The sequence below is a fragment of the Prionailurus viverrinus genome, chromosome A2, assembly GCF_022837055.1.
Source record: "Prionailurus viverrinus isolate Anna chromosome A2, UM_Priviv_1.0, whole genome shotgun sequence".
NCBI lineage: Eukaryota > Metazoa > Chordata > Mammalia > Carnivora > Felidae > Prionailurus > Prionailurus viverrinus.
In genome coordinates, this window is record NC_062562.1 from 136,523,552 (window position 1) to 136,542,528 (window position 18,977).

At 41.6% G+C, this 18,977-nt stretch overlaps 1 protein-coding gene across 8 annotated transcripts in view; it reads right to left on the reverse strand.

Annotated features, from left to right (window-relative positions):
* The window catches only part of CTTNBP2 (cortactin binding protein 2), a 171,934-nt gene that overhangs the window by 34,513 nt on the left and 118,444 nt on the right, over window positions 1–18,977 (reverse strand). For all 8 annotated transcript variants that reach the window (XM_047849888.1, XM_047849889.1, XM_047849891.1 and 5 more), the window contains 4 exons: window positions 11,339–11,456; window positions 6,682–6,957; window positions 4,440–4,535; window positions 3,106–3,185 (listed from right to left, as the gene is read on the reverse strand). In XM_047849888.1, coding sequence (XP_047705844.1) covers window positions 3,106–3,185; window positions 4,440–4,535; window positions 6,682–6,957; window positions 11,339–11,456 — 570 coding nt within the window. The remainder of the gene's footprint in view (window positions 1–3,105; window positions 3,186–4,439; window positions 4,536–6,681; window positions 6,958–11,338; window positions 11,457–18,977) is intronic.

The window sequence follows — 18,977 nt, forward strand, 5'->3', positions numbered from 1 at the left end:
CCCACCTTTTCTTAATGTTTATTTATTTATTTTGAAAAACAGAAAGAGTGCGAGCAGGGGAGGGGCAGGGGGAAAGAGAGAGAGCGAAGGAGAAAGAGAAACGCAAGCAGGCTCCACACTTGGCAACAGAGCCCTATGTGGGGCTTGATCCCAGGACCTGAGCCTAAATCAAGAGCCTGACACTTAACTGACTGAGCTACCCAGGCGCCCCCAGAATCCTACATTTTAAAGTCATGCTCAGATTAGGATGATCTATTTAAGTATTTTTCTAATATAATAATTATTTATAATCACTGAAGTATTATAATACAAGATTGCAAATAAGTTAATAAAAATTGCAACGGGCTAAGAAAAGTCTGAGTTAATATACAAAGTTCAACTATTATAATAAATTATTAGTGATTCAAAACTCAATCAAGTTAAATGTTTCCTTATTAACTCTTAGAATGGAGATTTAAGATCTGTATTATTTTAAATATTCAATGAAAGTATTTAAAAATAACACCATTTATTTTTTTATTTTTATTATTATTTTTTTAATGTTTATTTATTTTTGAGAGAGACAGAGACAGAGTGTGAACAGGGGAGGGGCAGAGAGAGGGAGACACAGAATGCAAAACAGGCTCCAGGCTCTGAGCTATCAGCCCAGAGCCTGATGCAGGGCTCGAACTCACAAGCCATGAGATCATGACCTGAGCCAAAGTCGGACGCCTAACCGACTGAGCCACCCAGGAGCCCCCAAAATAACACCATTTAAAAAACAAAAAGAAACGGGGCACCTGGGTAGCTCAGTCGGTTGAACGTCTGACTCTTGTTGATTTCCACTCAGATATCATGGTTGTGAGACTGAGCCCCACGCTGGGCTCCACACTGGGCACAGAGCCTGCCCAAGAATCTCTGTCCTCCACCCTGAGTGCACATGCTCTGACACTCTCTCACGAAAAAACCCCCAAACTAAAAAAACCGAAACACTCCTAAATTGAGAATAGAACTAACAACTAGTTAGTCTCTGGTTTGTTGGTCATTGGTAGCTAAACCATGGCTTAGGCATTCGGAGGCAAACATACAAATGTACTTGGGATGTTCTGTATATAATGTGCTAGCCGGCATTTCACTTGACAGACCTGCTCAGCCAAGGCTCCTGTGCAGCTGTAATCTGCTGTATCACCCTTCTGTTCATTTTGTCATCTGGGTGAATGAAAAGCCCTGAGCAGAAAGTTGCCTGGTGCAGAGAAGCTGAGGAGGCAGAAGGGAGAGAAGCGGTTCTACAAGCTCATTTTACTGGGCGCCCAGGCTCACATTCCTGAAAACCAGCTGGTCACTCAACAACAGCTTTAACTCACACAAAGGAGGAAGGCAGCCCTCCCTCCCATTTGTGTTGCCCCCAGGCTTACTCTGAAGTGGCAGGGAGGAACACATAACAAAGAAAACAAGTTACAGTCTCAAAGTTACAGGACACCATCTCTTCTAAACTAGAAAGCTTTTTAATGTTTTGGTGCTACTGTGGCTATTTTACAAAGGTCATTCCCAACTTTGGGTTTAGCCAGATGAACAGAATGGTTTGGAATTTGCACTTCTCTTCAGGGGGAACAAAGACATCAATTCATAGTTAATGGAAACAATTTTTGTAAAGGGCCCCTGGCAAACTCATTCATTTTTTAAAAAAGGTTTTCCAAATTAAGGCAGCAGGCAAAATGAACGTTTGTTTAAAGTTTTACACCTTCAATATTAGTTTTAGATGGATCTCACAGAGACCCAAGAGTGCACAAACTTAGCTTAATCACTCACTAGCCACGTGGCCTTGAGCACATTATTTCCCTTCTCGGCTTCAGTTTCCTTATCTATAAAGTGGATGACGGGGGCGCCTGGGTGGCGCAGTCGGTTAAGCCTCCGACTTCAGCCAGGTCACGATCTCGCGGTCCGTGAGTTGGAGCCCCGCGTCGGGCTCTGGGCTGATGGCTCAGAGCCTGGAGCCTGTTTCCGATTCTGTGTCTCCCTCTCTCTCTGCCCCTCCCCCATTCATGCTCTGTCTCTCTCTGTCCCAAAAATAAATAAACGTTGAAAAAAAAAATTAAAAAAAAAAAATAAAGTGGATGACGCTATCTACCTCACAGGGATGTTCTGAGGAATAAATAAGACATGTATGTGCCTTTGGCATATCGCCTGGCATGTAATAAGTACTGGACAAAGGTAAAACATTACATTTGTTCACCATTTGTCTAGAATTTGCTACTTTCTCTTGATAATCATATTCTTGTTCCCTTCAGTAACAGAATCAGTTTTCCCTGGGTGCATGGTTGCCCGGAAAGCGACCACATATCCCAGCTAGGTGAACGTGTGGCCACATGCTGGTCAGTGGTTGTGGGTGGAAACAATGTGTGCAACGCCCCAGAAAGAAAGGGGCTTGCCCTCCAGGCTCTCCTCCCTCAGGCTAGAATCTGAGGGTGGGAGTGGGGACTCTCTTCGACCAAACCCACATCAACAATACCCCAGGTCACAGTGGCCCACCGAGAGAGAGAGATTGAGAGAGAGAGAGAGAGAGAGAGAGAGAGAGAGCGCGCGCGCGCGCGCGCCAAGATGCTGACACATCTGCAGGGGTCAGGGTCACCCGGCCCCATTTCCCCCTACTGGCTCTCTCATCTGCTGGGATTTCTACGTTTGAGAAAAATAAACTTCTATGCTGTTCAAACTACAGTTGTTTGGTTTCTATTAAAATGGCCAAATCAATACTTTTAACTGATTCTAGCATATTTAACTTAGTTCTAAATTATAAAGTTTACAGCAAAGAATCTTGATATTTATAGCCATTCTCTTTCATATTGATGATCAGTTACTTGATGTCAAGTCCAAGTTGGGGAAAGACAACCCTCTCCTGCTTCAGTCACAACACTTCACAGGTGACAGGTGGGAACAGCTGGATGACTGTGATAGAAATCCAGAACTAAGTGACCAGCAGCCTTCTAGGGAAGGGGCTGTTGGGGAAGATCATGGGGTTGGGGCGCAGGGTGAGTGGGGCTCCCGCTCCTACAGACATGGAAATGGGCCACCCAATACTCCAGGGTCAGGGATGGGAGCCTAAGACTCCCCTTGGCAGCATCCACCTACCAGCCTGAGGTAGTTCTGTAGCATCTGAAGAGGGATCATTGATGCATAAGTCACACTACTGAGGCAGCCTTCTTGGGGACCTGTAAGAAAGCGACACACAGAAGCAAAATTGGTTCTTCCTTATTAAATGTAAATGATCAAGACACAACAAAACTTCTCATAAAAGACACAGTAATGTTTGTTGACTTACGTAGCCAGAGCTGACATGTGACCAAGAGGTACCTTTTGTCTCACCATCGTGAAAATATTTCAACACTCTGAACTGGCTGGTAAACCACCGCTGCTCCCCAGACCTCTCCAGCTGCCCTTCCTTCCCCTGGGAAGCCCACCCATCTCTCCTGTCCATCACAGCCAGGGCCTTCAGATTCCAGCTGGAATACTACTGCTAGTATCTGCTCCGATCCCTGGATTCAATTTTACTATTTATAAACAACTGTTATCAGAGATAATCCCAACCCTCTGAAAGTTCTAGCCTGGGACAGCATTCGTGCACAGTTCTGGGGGTCACCCTTTATGTTCTTTCCCAAACTCTATCTCCCTCACTTGCCTCCCAAGTTCTGCTACTCTCTTAATACACTGCTTGAACCTGAAGGAATTTTCTGGGATAACCGCATACTTTTTGTTTTTTTTTTCCTAACTTCAGTAAGTAGTTCAAACAATAGAATACAACTTTTATTAGTTGAACTTTTAAAGAATCCATTCCCAAATATGGGAAATGCATGATAAAATCCCTTTTAGAGTTAAGGGCTGAGAAATGGAGTATTCCTGTAACACCTACTAGCTATGTAACCCTAGACAAGAAAATCAATCTTTCTAAGCCTTAATTTCCTTGTACGTAAAATGAGGGTAAACAGAAATACTTATCTCAATGGGTTGTTATATGGATTAAGTGAATTTATACTTGTAATGTGCTGTAAATGATAGGGCCTTCCACATAGTAGGTGTTCACTAAACATTACCCGTACCATTATAATAATCTTATTTATCATACACTGGACTTGACAGTAACAGAAGGCATTTCTTTTAACATGGTCTCTTGTCACTCTCTCAGTACATTAAGTTTAGCTTCTGGTTTGTTCCTAATGAGAGAGGTGATCAGAATCGCAGCAATCAATGGTCAGGACGGATATCACCACAGGTGTCAGAAACATGGCTTTTGATTTTGCCTCTTCTTAGTGAGACTTTTCAAAAAACATCTAATTACTTAATAGAGGGGGTCACACATGCATTGCTGGAGAACACAGGACAGAAACATGCAGATTTAAGACCCGGCACCACGACACCTCATGAAGCCAACACTCTGTCAACAGCACCTCAGTGTGGACTACTCTTACCTGATAAAAGCACAGTGACTCGCTCTGCTTTATTCTTCTTCATAAAGTCCCACGGGGACTGGGTGAAGCTCTGACCTGCTGACCATGGCACACTTCCTAAGTTCAAGAAAACGAAATAAAATGTCAAAGAAGCTTCAAAGTAATTTTTCTTATAAGGGACAATATACAATCTCCTGTGGAATCCAGGGTTTAGACTGTCAAAAGCACACACAGAACATGTAAAGCATCACATAGGGGTTAACTCCCTAATACAATGTCTGTTAAAGGTCAAAAGGCAAGCCTTCAAAGAAGAGGCTTCTCCAAAGCTGTTTTTAGGAGTAAGAGAGAAATCTGGAGAGCAAAAATATACTAAATATTTCTAGGAACAAAGCTGATGATAACTTTCCATGGTTCTTCCAGTGCCTGCTTCACAAAGTCTAAGCACTTTGAATGAGGTGAAGTAACAGGTCCTTTATGATCTGCTCCCTTTACAACAAATTTTTAGATTCCAGAAAACACAGGTTACTTCAGGGGCTCAGTATAAAGGAAGCCTTCTCACAGTCTGGGCCCTCTGCTCATGCCTGCTCAGAAAGGGTGCCACTTCCTTGGGGTCTACTCTAGGGACGGATTAGTAGGAAGTACTTGTTCCGTCCCTTCCCATCCACAGATCTTAAATTCTTAAATATTCCCACCACACACACACACTCCCCACCTGTAACTCACTGCTTATCTGTTGGCCTGGGTCCCTTTAATCTAGTTAGGTGATATAGTAAAGTCACTTATATACATACATTAATAAATAATGTCATGGTTGCCTGTTATCAAGTGGATACAATTAGGCACTAAACTAAGCCCTTTACCCACAGAAGCCAATGATCTTTACATCTGAAATGCCACTAGGTGCCCTACACAAATATGAACACTGGCACCATCAGGCCTTAGCATCCATGGCTCACAGAGGTAAATCTCTCTGAGGGTGGTAAATATCCATTTGCCTATGCTTGTTTCCAGATCAGCTGGATGAAGGCTGATGATGCAGTGTCATTTTCTTCTGAACAAGTCTGTGCTGATTTCATTTATTAGACTCTTGGGCACAACCACACCTTGAATAACAGTTTGTTGTGTGGGCAAAATGTGTTCCTGAGAATCATTTATGACATATTATCTTATGTAATTATTTAACTATACAATAATTCTTCTGTAAGAATTGTAATTATATTAATGATCTTGCCAAAGATCAATAAAATTAAATTGTCATGAATTATCAGCCTTAAAAACTAGTAAAATACATTTTTGGGAAGTGATTTAGCATCTATAAATTAACAGAATAAAACCCTTTCTGCTATAATAAGCTGATATATTAAAAGTTGATATATTAAAAGCATATTTAAAAGGAAACTCACCGTTTCCTCAACCCTGATTATTCTTATGCAACAAGTGCTGTTGAAAATATGCAGGCTTTCCTATCACACAGACTGGGATTTGAATCTTATCTGCTTTGCTCCTTTGCTGTGTGACCTCAGGCCTACAAGGTGACCTCACCTTGTAACTAGTTATTTGTAGAATGAGTCTGTTGTAAGGACTTGTTGAGGTGCTGTGTATAAAGGGTCCAGCACAGTTCTGAAATAATGGCAGGTTCCCCAAAGATGTTAGTTCTCCTGGTTCAAGAGGAAACAAACTAACCAGAGACATTTATAGAGCACTTACTATGCTCACCAGAAAGTAAATCTTACAAGTTCTTCGGAGTCTGTTTCATAGTGCCTATCAAACAGAAACAAGCAGTTATCACCCTCACTCATCCCATGTGGGAGCTTTGATCAGATCTTCAATGAATAGGGCTTCTTCCAACTCTAGACTTCACTAGGACTCCTGTCCTGGAAGTAAGGTGTTCATGTAGTACAAGCCCTGGCCCAGCCCAAGTACAAATCTGGAGCTGTGTTCAGAACCTGTGCACCAGCAAGCAGCTACAAAGTGGTTTGTTTCTTGCATTTATCAAAACAGCAAGTGGAATCACAAACCTCATCAAGGGCTTTCTTGTTCTTTACTCTCTGAGTATTATCTGAGGTATGAAAGCATTTTTTATACTAACAGGCAACATTATGTAATGGCCTCATTGTGAATAATCAAGTTTTTTAGCACCAGCAGCTGCCACAAGTGAGCTCTCATTGTATTTAATCAGTGAACCAAGGATCAGGTTATGGAGCTCATAAACATAAATAAACCCAGAAATTTAACTTTCTCTCCATCACAGGATTGCTGATACCTAGCATGATGGATCGTACACTGCTTGTCCCGAGGCCAATGCTGGAGTCAGTGGTGTTATTAAATGTCACATCTTCCAGACTCCACCATCCATCAGATGAGATTGCTTGGAAATGATTTGTCAGAGCTTGACTCACTGCTTTTGAAAAATCATCCCATGATGTCTGTTTGCGGATATTTAAAGCACATATTGTGTTTTCGCATTCAAAGTCATCGGAACCATAGCTGCCTGGTTCAATCTCACCCACTGAAATCCTTAAGGGTATTTTAAGAGCATCTGTTGGAAGAATAAAAGAATTAAGGGGAAAAATCTTGATAGGAAAAAGCAGCAAAACTTATATAAAACAAGCAGATATGAACATTTTAAAAACAAAGCAAAGGGCAGCTCTCATGTTTCTTTAGATACTATCAACCGAATGTTCTCCTACTGGAGTAAACTGGTCTCCCAAACTCTTCACAGCTTCTTTGGAACCATGTTGCTTGAAATATTTGTCTTTCCTTGTATCTTTGGCCTTTTGTACTTCATTGACTCTTCCCTTCAGCAAGACTCTCAAGTTCTTTAAAAAAAAATCTGAGAAAATGAGAGCCCTCTCTTGACCCTAAATTCTCCATATTGCCCTTTCTCCTCACCTACATTGATAACATCATAAATAAGGCAGGTTCCAGTTGTAGAAGTCACTGTGCTTAGGATAGTGGCTTTGGACTCCTACAGACCTTGGTCTAAGCCTCAGGGTCAGCCTCCTCCTAGCCCTGTGTACTTGGTAAACTGATCTCTCTATACCCCAATTCCTTCTACAAAATGTTAGGAATGTGCTATTAAATTATTATGAAGACTCAGTGAACACATGTTTGAAATGAATTTAACACACTAACGGTTATGTGGTAAATACTGGTCAGTATTTAGTAAATAGTAAACAGTGCAGTCGAAGCTTTTTAAATGATCTTTCCAATCTCTGTGACACCAACTGACTGAGGCCCCACCGAGCTATGCAGCACCCCATGCACTCCAGTTCTCACGAAATGAATTACGTGCTCACCAAGAGTCACTTGTGTTTATTCCCTAGTCTTTTATGTCTGTCGAACTCATCACTGTAATTACTAAATTAAATATTCCATAAACTGATGAAATGACTTACTCTTCCTATAAAATTGAAGTTGGACACTTTAGAGACACTGAACAAAGGAGGTGCTAAAAAAAAAAAGTTGGGGCGCCTGGGTGGCTCAGTCGGTTAAGCGTCCGACTTCGGCTCAGGTCATGATCTCATGGTTTGTGGGTTCGAGCCCTCCATCGGGCTCTGTGCTGACAGCTCAGAGCCTCGAGCCTGTTTCAGATTCTGTGTCTCCCTCTCTCTCTGCTCCACCCCCATTCCTGCTCTGTCTCCCTCTGTCTCAAAAATAAGCAAACATTTAAAAAAATAAAATTAAAAAAAAAAGTCACCTAAGGAGGTATGGATTAGACAACTACATAAAGCTAGAAAAGATTATCTTTGGGGTGCCTGGGTGGTTCTTGGTTTGAGTTTGAGCCCCATCGGGCTCTGAACAGTGCAGAGCCTGCCTGGGATTCTCTCTCTCTCCCTCGCTCTCTGCCCCTCTTACTCACTTTTGCTCTCTCAAACTAAATAAATAAACTTAAAAAAAAAAAGAAAGAAAAAAATTACCTTAATTTTTTTAAAAAGTTTATTTATTTTGGGTAGAGATTGAGCAGGGGAGGAGCAGAGAGAGAGAGGAAGAGAGAGAGAATCCCAAGCAGGCTCTGCACTGTCAGTGCAGAGTCCCACGAGGAGCTCAAACTCATGAATCACACGCAAGATCATAACCTGAGCAGAAAGGAAGAGTTGGACACTTAACCAACTGACCACCCAGGTGCCCTGAAAAAAAAGATCTTAAGTCCTCAAACACTAGAAATCACAGATGAAGCATAAATGTGTGGTTTGTTCAAATAAGAATATGTGCAATTTCTATTAGCAAAACCATAGTAAAGTAAAAACCTGTACCTAAAAATTGATGGAAGAAATCCCTATATGTCAAAGTTAACACAAAATGTTTAAAATGTATATTTTTAGGATTCCCTTCTTCAACTGGCTTTTTCTATTAACCAACTACTAGATTAGTTTATTTTCCAATTATCAATAATTCTCGGGGCACCTATCAGTTGATTGAGCGTTCAGTTCTTGGTTTCGGCTCAGGTCACAGTTTGAGAGTTCGAGCCCTGCACTGGGCTCTGTGCTGACTGTATGTATGGAGCCTGCTTGGGATTCTGTCTCCCTCTCTCTGCCCCTCCTCCACTTGCTCTCTACCTCTCTCCCAAAATAATGTTAATAAATTTAATACGTTAAAATAAATGTTAAAAAATTTAATTATCAGTTCTCATCAATAGCATATGACACAACTGATCTCTCTCTGTTCTCTGATATGCTCCTGCAAGATTCCCTCATGCCTCCCTGGTCACTCTTTTATGTTGTTCCTTTGCTGGTCCCTTCACATTTTCCATTTTCTTAATGATAGAGTGTTGCAACGCTCCTTTCTCTTACTTTTTCTGTCTGTGTTCACTTCCTTAGTGATCTCATCCAGTCCCATGACTTTAAATATCATCTATAAACTGCTGACTCTCAGATTTATGTATCCAGCTCATACTCATCTCTGGAATTCCTGCTGACTTGGCATCTCGACACAGATATCCTAAAAGACATCTCCAATTCATAATTCCAAAACGGAACTCCTGATCTTCAGTAGCAAAATCTGCTTCACCCACAGCTTTCCCCCCCCCCCCCCTTTGACAGGTGATGGCCACTCCATCCTGCCAACTATTCAGGCTGAATACCTTGGGGTTATCCACAAATCCCTTCTCTCTCTCTCATACTGCAGGTTCAATCCATCAGGAAGTTCCACTGGCTCCACCTTCAGCTGTATCCAGAACCCAACCACTTTCCACCACCTCATCTGCGACAATCCTGGATTGAGCCGTCACTGTCCTCTCTCACTGGAAGACGACGCCAAGGGCCTAACACGTCTCCCTGCCTCCGCCTGTGACTTCCTACGTTTACTCTCAACAAAGCAGCCACAGATACTATGGAAATGTACATCAGATCCCATCACTCTGAAGCTCGAGCACTGAGATGGTTACCTTACAATGACCTACAAATTTCAGCCAGACAGACCTCCACCCCCATCCCTTCTTGTAACTTCTCTCTCCTCGGCCATTCAAAACCAGCACTCTGACCTCCTCACAGTTCCTCAGACATAGCAGGTATGCTCCTGCTTGAGGACCTCTGTCCACGTGATGATGTTCTCCCTGGAAATCTCTTACCTGAGGTATCGACATCGTTGCTCTGCTCACCCCCTTCAAGTGTTTGCTTCAATGTCTTACAAGGGGGCTCTTCTGACCATTATTTTAAAAACTGAAACCCAGGGGCTTCTGAGTGGCTGACACTTAGTTTCAGCTCAGGTCATAATCTCACGGTTTCATGGGTTCAAGCCCCACATCAGGCTCTGTGCTGGTAGTGTGGAGCCTGCTTCGGATTTTCTCTCTCCCTGCCCCTCCCCAACTCACACACTCCCTCAAAATAAATAAATAAACTTAAAAAAAAAAACACACACACAAAACCCAAGCTGAAACCCATCCTCATATGCCCAATCCTCCCTTAGTCTTTTCTGTAGCACATATCCCTGTCTCACATACCATATAATGAATTACTACTTATGTTTATTGTTCATTTTCTGTCTCAGTGTCAGAATGTAAGGTAAAAACAAATTATTGATACAGTTGGCTGATTGGATGGATTGATAATCTTGATATAAGAAGTCATAATATTTTGTACAATCTGAAACTCCATATTCCATAAACCCACATGTGAACCTTTCAGAACATGTCCTGAGGAGTATACATTCTTAGAGCTGGAAGAGACCCAAAAGATCATCCATTACCTTCACAGACAGGTAGGCAACCAGGGGTTGAGAGATAACCAACTTGCCTACATTCATCTGATCAGCTGATAGCAAAGTACCCAGCCATGACTCTTCATACCCTATTAGTCTCATGTCTTAGAGACACAATCTAAGTCAGAAGAGCAATAATTATTTAAATACTGTCCAAGGTCATTAAAATACAATGAGGATCTAGCATTATTCTATTTAAGATTTTTAAAAATGTTTTTTATTTACTTTGAGAGACAGAAAGAGTGAGCAAGCAGGAGCAGGGGAGGGATGGGGGGGAGAGAGTGGGGGAGAGAGGGATGGAGGGGGAGAGAGGGATGGAGGGAGAGAGAGGGGAGAGAGGGAGGGTGGGAGGGAGAGAGAGAGAATGAATCACAAGCAGGTTCACACTGTTAGAGCAGAGCCCAATGTGGGGCTCAAACTCACAAACCATGAAATCATGACCTGAGCTGAAACCAAGAGCTGGAGGCTTAACTGACTGAGCCACACAGGTGCCCCAAAGATCTAGCATTATTTTAATAGCAACTAATTCTGTAAAAAGCCATTCTACATGGAAAAAAATAATTACCACATTTATAACCGATAAAAATGTTTTTGTAGTTACTAGGGTTCAAAGAAGGCTGAGCAGAGAGTAAGAAAACTGTAGCTGGATTAATCTTTTCCCATCATGCCAGAGGTGTCAGCAGTGTGGGTGAAGAAGGCACCAAGCTGCAAATGGCACTCACTCAGATTCTCCAGCAGATGCTTGCAGTCATCAGTGGCGACATCATGCGCGGTCCGATGGCACTTATCTTTTCTTTCTGGCTCAAGCCCTCCGTGCATACACAAGATTTCCAGGCAGTTCTAGAAAGGCAAGAGCTCTATTACATCATGTCCAAATGAATACACTCAAATGAAAAATCCAAGGGAAAAGTCATTTGTTTGTAACGAGCAAATCAGAAATTCTCTGCCAGACATCGTATTTCAATTCCAGCAATCCAAATACACACATTAATCTACACACTGGCTCAAAATGGAAAGCAAAGAGTGTGCTTCATTCAAATGTGAATCACAGGACCTAAACACTGCTCCACAGAACAGCCTCTTAGGTTTCAAGAGAAAAAGAACAGATTACTAATCATTCATGCTGCAGAATGAAATTAAGAAAGAAATTGGCTTCAGCAGACAGTATCCTTTTATGGTAATTTGGCAATATAAAACCAAAAGACTTTGCTATAGATGGGTGCTCCATGCTGTATTCTAGACAATGAACTGTTTCCCTAGTCATGTAAGTGCAGGGTTCCCATTGTTACAACTCTTGTCTCACGGTCCTCACAAGCACATTTATAACTGAGATCTTACACTCTTATTTTTTTTTATATGAAAAATATGAACACCATGTTGATTGAGTTTTTAGAAAAACATTCCCAATATATTGAAGTTATGTGCTCTCTTTTTCAGCTCTTTCTTCTATGTTGCTTCAGGAAGTCCCCATCAAAAAGTATCAGTAACCTATGAACTGAAAACTCTTAGTTCTCCAAAATTTTTCAAAACAAAGTAAAGACAATATATGTACAAACATTTTCAAGTAAATAACTGCACGGCAAGAAATAACATCAAGATATTTATTAAGGACCTCTGCTATATCAACTTTTACTACTTGATGATTTGTTTACTTATTTCCCACCAGAATAAGCACAGAACTGAATAGAACAGAAACCATAAAAGGAAACAAACAACAAAATAAGCAATATCCTTCTCATCTCTCCCCTGCAAACACGCGTTCGCATGCGCGCACGCACACACACACACACTTTGGGCTGATTTCACTTCTGACAACAGTAAACCAGGTAGTCTGAAAGTCTACGGATTTTGCTGTAAAACATCACTTTTCTATTTTATAAAACACAAAACACACTTTTCCCTTCCTTTATGTAAATATTTTTATTGGCATACACTATCCTCATAGAAAAGTACAAAAGCTTGAAGAAGTATCACAAAATGAATATAACTATGTAAGGAGCACTCTGGAAGCCTTCTGTATGTTTCATCTAAATCACTAGCCCCACCCTTCTCCCCCTCGGGTAACTCCTAGGATGATTTCTAATATCAGAGACTGGTTTATCCAGTTTATAAACTTAATATAATTGGAATCATACTGCAGTTTCACTTTTATATTTGGCTTTTCATTCAACATAATGTCTATAAAATTCATCCATATGCTGGGACTAAGCATAGTTTATCCTTCTTTTAAAAAATTACTATGGGATATATGAATGTACCACAATTTACTTGTTAATGGACATCTGGGCTCCACTATGGACATTCTAGTACACATCCTTTATAGACATATGTACACATTTCTGTTGGATCTATGTACATAGTTAGACTGTTGGGTCACAGGATATGCATATGTTGCTCTAGGTCAGTATATACTGCAAAGAGCTTTTAATAAGTGGCTATACTAAACTCCACTCCCACCAGGAGTATGTGTGAGTTCCAGGTGCTTCATATTGCCCCCCAAACACACTTTATATATGAATTCATAAAGAAGTACAGAAAATCCCCTAAAGGTCAAAGAGAGAGACAGAGAGAGAGAGAGAACAGAGAGACAGAGAAAGACAGAGAGAGACAGAGAGAGAGAGAAAACTAAACCACAAATTAAGTGAAATTTGAATAGGAAGCCAGTGCTGGTCTGAGGGCAAAGCTAATGTAGGCAATCTTTTCAGATGCTGGGGAGATGGGAGAGTAGGTCTTTGGACCTCTAAAATGGAGGAGTTGAACCAGAGGTATGCCTGCAAAGGGAGTGGACAAGAACATTGGTTTCTCACTGCCCCTGCTTAGGTTGGAGGGATCTCGTCTAGAAATTGTAATCGAAGTCTGTTTTTCATAGGTGGGTCTGGGGTTCAAGTTCAAAAACTCCCTAAGACAAGAAATGAGCTCAAAACAAAGTCAAATATATAAACAACAGTTCTTATCAAACTGTTATGACTAATATGTATAATACCAGCAAATGCATCTGATAGTAAATGAGAAATTCAGAAATGTTGATTTAGAAATTAATTTTAATGAGAAATTAAGTAGGATGCAATCTGAGCACTAATCTTTGTGAATTCCCAGATAAGAGATAAAAATGATACATTTATTATGCAAGTTAGTACTTGCAACAAAAGCAGGTAAGAGTCAAAACAGACCTGGATCCTAATTCTGCCAATATAAATGATTTTATCTATGCTTTTGCTAAATCATTTAACATTTTTCTGTTTCAGTTTCCTTATCTTTATTTAAATATCTAGATTTCATATAGCTGTTATGTGACTTAATGGAAAAGATGCATAAAAAGCTCACATTCTTGGCATGCACTAAGCTCTCAATATTTATTAGCTGCTGTTATTATTATAATCAATGTAATAATCACCAGTTAGAAATATTCAATTAAATGGTGAGGAATTACAGCACATCAACAAATGTCACTGATATCAATATAATTCTAGGTGATGCTACTTCAAATTATAAAGGGAAATAATAAAGGATTCAACCAAAATTCCTTTGTTAGTTAATTTATTTTTTGAGAGAGAGAGGGAGCAGGGGAGGGGCAGAGAGAGAGAGGGAGAGAGAATCTCAATCAGGCTCCACACTGTCAGCACAGAACCTGATGTGGGGCTCAAACTCACGAACCATGAGATCATGACCTGAGCCTAAATCAAGAGTCAGATGTTAACCAGCTGAGCCACCCAGGCTCTCCTCAACCAAAATCTTGAAGATTCTTTTACCTCAGACCTTCAAAGTGGGTTGTGTATAGTTTTTATTCTACTCAGGTAGGTCAGTGGGCAAGAATATAAGCAGTGACTTTCTCTATGAGGAAGATGTCGGTCCCCATGAGGATAGCAGGAGATGCATATCCAAACCCATTACAAGTGTGAATTCTATGCCATGCTGGCTCCATGGGGAACACGAAGAGGTTGAAAGCCTCCACCCAAATGACACTTTACAAGCACCACCACAGCAATTACTTGAGTGCATAGTAAGTTCCAGGCACAGTTCCAACACTTTGCAAGTACCTAGTGCTCACTAATCCCCACAACTTTAAGGAAGAGGAACTAAGCACTCTACCAGGTGCTCTGTTAGAATTGAGGGTGGGAACTATGAGTAAGGTAACAGTTCTGCTTCTCATGGAGGACCACAGGGTGTAATACAGTCATGGGGAGAATGGCACTGAGGTGATGTCCCAAGTTGTACTATGTGGAAAAGGAGGGAAAAGTGGAGAAAGGAATCTAAGCTCTCTCCGTGATGGACACCATTTGTGAAGAGGATAAATGCTATGATGCCAGTCACTGCTACTGGAAAGTAGCAGAGGGAGTCCCAGGGGCCTAAACCAGGCAAGAGGTTCTACCCAAGTGATGTTGAGCAAGAGATCTGGATGAATGGATTTAAGCTAAAGTTCTACTAATTATGATAGAGATACATCTGTTATAAAAGAGACTTTAAAAAGCAGTGGTTTAAGCTTAATCTTTCCACTCACATCCCACTTGCCAGAACATAGGTAGGTGGACTCATTACCTGCAATGGAGGCTGGAGAATGTGGTCTTTATTTTGGGTGGTCATGGGTCCAGAACTCTGCAGGATCATCATAGGGGAAGGGGAAAGGTGATGTTGAGGGTCAATGACCCATCTCTGTCATGATCCTTGAAGGAGAGTGGAGAAGCAAGGTAGAAGTGCCAGGGAGACTAAGTAGAAACCCCAAGTCCAAAGAGCTTGATATACTACCAAAGTCAAGGAAGGGAGCTGGGAATCTGACATTGGGCAGAGGGAGGGAGAGCACAAGCAATCTGCAAATGCACAGGTGGGCCAGTGTGGGTGCTGGGAACACCCTTGGGCTGTGGGTGTGCCCACTGCCTTACCAGGCAGGGGAGTGGGAGGCTGTTAAAATGGGAAATAAGCAAGAAGGTAAATTTAGGGGAGAGTGCCCAAAGATGAAGACAATCAGAGTTAGCTGTGAAGGGCTGAGGTGGCATGAAGGTATGTTTTCTGTAGGCATAAGGATATGCTCAGGTAGCAAAGTGCTATGACAAGCTTGATTCTGAAAAGCAACTGGTGCATTTGGAAGATAAACTGGAAAGGAGGGTGATAGCAAGATCGGTAAGAAAGAACTGTAATAACAGTCCATTCACTCATCAATTCAGCAAATACTCAGTACTTGCAGGCCAGAGACTCTGCTGGACACAGTGCATACAAAGATGGAAAAGTGATTTTTTTGGGAGGAGGTGGAAAGAGAGACAGGCATGCAAATAATTAACGTACAAGCACTCTAAATGAAGTGTGGAAAGGTGCCCTGGGAACACCTAGCTTCTGGAAGCCTAGATTTAAGCTGAGAGGTTTTCCAGGCAGGGAAGGGTCAGGACAGGAGAAGAGGCCATTTGAGGTAAAGGGAACAGCAGACACAAAGACAGGGAGAGAAGAAAGAGCACACGATGTTTGCACAGCAGCCCAGCAGTGCCTGCTTAGAGCACAGAACACATTAGGGGAGGAGACAGGAAGTGTCTCTGTGGAGTGAACTGAGTCCAGATCAGGAAGGGACTTGTCTGTCATCATAAAAACCTAGCACTTATCCTGGAGGTGATAGAGCCTTGGAAAGATGCTGAGCAGGGAAATTACATGAGCAAGTTCCCCTGTCTGAAAGGCCCCTCTCATGGCAGGCTAACGGAGTAGAGAGACGGCAGATGAGGAGACTGGCGGAGTCTGCACAAACTCGGACAGTGGACGAGGAGGGCTCCCCCAGGGTAGTGCCCACAAGATACGGAGGAGGCGACATATTCAAAATTCACTTGTGAAGGAAAAAAATCTGGAGTTGTACCAATCATCTAAGTTCATTAAGTTAGTAAAAAGATGGAGCAAGTAAACACAAATGCCAGGTGATGGTGCTGCATTAAGAAAGAAGGGATGTAGCAGACTGGAGGAGGACAAACATGGGAACCCGGTGACGCAGCCACGTGGAGCTGTGTGATGGAAGCAAACATGAATATCATGGTCAGTAGGGTTACCATACAACTGCCCAAACCGGTGCACCTGCAAGAGTAAAAAGGGGGCACTATTAATAATTACACTAGGATGACAGGCATAAATGGCGACTGTACTGGGTGAAGGAACTTTGCTGTTCTACTTATCAGCCCTGTGAACTGTGTCCCTCCTGAATAAGACCTTATTGGATAAAATCAGAAAATGAGTAGGTAGGGCTAAAGATAACATTTTGGAATCTCTATAGATTATAACTGGGAAAAAGTTATACATATATATAAATATATATGTATTTTTTATATGTATATGTATGTATATATATATATATTTTATATATACATATATATAAAAGGTACAAAGTGTGAGGAACAAAAGGGTCAAAACCCAGATCCATGAAAGATGTTAGTGGAAAACACAGAAGAGTCCATGTCTCAGGTGAGGGGTGGAGCAGGACTCTGGTTGGCTAATTTAGATTAGAATCCTTTCGGGGCGCCTGGGTGGCTCAGTCGGTTAAGGGTCCAACTCTTGATCTGGGCTCAGGTAACGATCTCTCGGTTCATCAGATCCAGCTCCACATTAGGCTCTGTGCTGATAGGGTAGAGCCTGCTTAGGATTCTCTCTCTGCTCCTCCTTTACTCGTGCTCCCCCTATCTGTCTCTAAAAATAAACAAACTTAAAAAAATGAAAATAAAATAATTCTTTAGGATCCTATCAGTTAATCTGTCCTGCTCAAATTAAGCAAGGACGCAATACTCTGCACTGAACATTCTGGAATAAATGTCAAAAAATAACAGTGTTCCCTTTGTTTACCAACAGCTGAGTCAGTCTGGCTTTTCTAAAAATGTTTTTATAAAAGTTAAGGGGAAAAAAGGAAATAATCATGGAGAATTAAAAACACAAAAACAAATTCCAAAGAACAGATTTCTACTTATCATGAACAACATTCTAGCTCCAAAGAGTTGGTCCAACTTCATAGATATCTTATCTTTCTCCTTTCCTAGCCATCTACTCAACCACATGTGACAAAGAAGAAATTAGTGACTCCTATCATCTTTTTCTCTGCAGCCATGACCCAAGGAGAGGGAATCTAAATCTTGGGGCCCCATGTGGGCCTCTATACTTGAGACACACACCTCATCCAGACCACCCAGACGGGATGGACACTACTGTGTGAGAGGAAATGCCTGATGCTCTCTGGCTAAATGTATCAGGCACAACAGAATCCTAATACAATATATGAATGGCCTAAAGATGGTAACACAAGGTCCACTGCCTGACCAGAGGACAGCAGGCTTGTTCATCCTACAAGATGCCGGAAATAAATGTCTGGAAGACAGGCAAAAAAAAAAAAAAAAAAAAAACCCAAAAAAACAGGTGTGGAGATTCATGAGTTCAGGCCGTGCGATAGGTTCTTTGCTGACAGGTCGGAGCCTGGAGCCTGTTTCAGATTCTGTGTCTCCCTCTCTCTCTGCCCCTCCCCCACTCAGGCTCTGTCTCTGTCTCTGTCTCTCTCAAAAATAATTATTTAAAAAATTAAAAAAAATATATAGGACCAGCCAATTGTAAATGGAGTGTGGGAATTGCTTATGGTTAAACAAAAGAGAAAACCTGGTCATCGAGTTGGAGTGGAAGTGAGGAAGGGGCAGTGTTCTGGAAGCAGAGTCTGCATTAATAGTAAACATGTTAACCCAGAGAGACTAAGAGCCTGAGTGACAGGAAGCCACCAGCTTTGGTAATACACATAAACTAGAATTCTAATTGGGAGGACACATACAGTCCTCCCAAATAATCTCATTGTATGGGAACCTCAACAACAGAGATACCAAATTCATAAAATGTTCCTAATAGGTTTTACTTGACATGTAAAGGGCTCATGACACCAGACAGTTTCACTAAGAACTCTTCTTTCTATTCGCCCTGAGATGAAAACAAAGGTTTGTGCTCAGTGATTAGTCACAGGCCAGCTTTAGAGAGAGGTACTCCTATTACCAAACACTAGATAGTGATCTGTGTAAATTGCTTAACCACTGGGAGAAAGACCAAGGACTAAAGTGGGAAAAGCACTGATTGGGGAATCTGATCTTCCGTGAACTGATCTTAGGAAATTAGGTATACTATCTTCTGAGACTTGATTTTTTCATCTGCAAAATGAAGGGGTTGGCCTGGGTGAGGTATGTCCCTTTGAGCTGTGAAATCCCACAGTTCTTTACTGAATGGCACAAGAAAACTGAAGTCATCTTCTTGGGTAATGACATACTATTACCTTACGTAGCTCGGACACATATATGCTGCTCTACAGAGGAAAAATATTCATTTTTTAATCTACTGTGGTCATGATAGAATCTTTCACCTACATGATGATTAACTCAG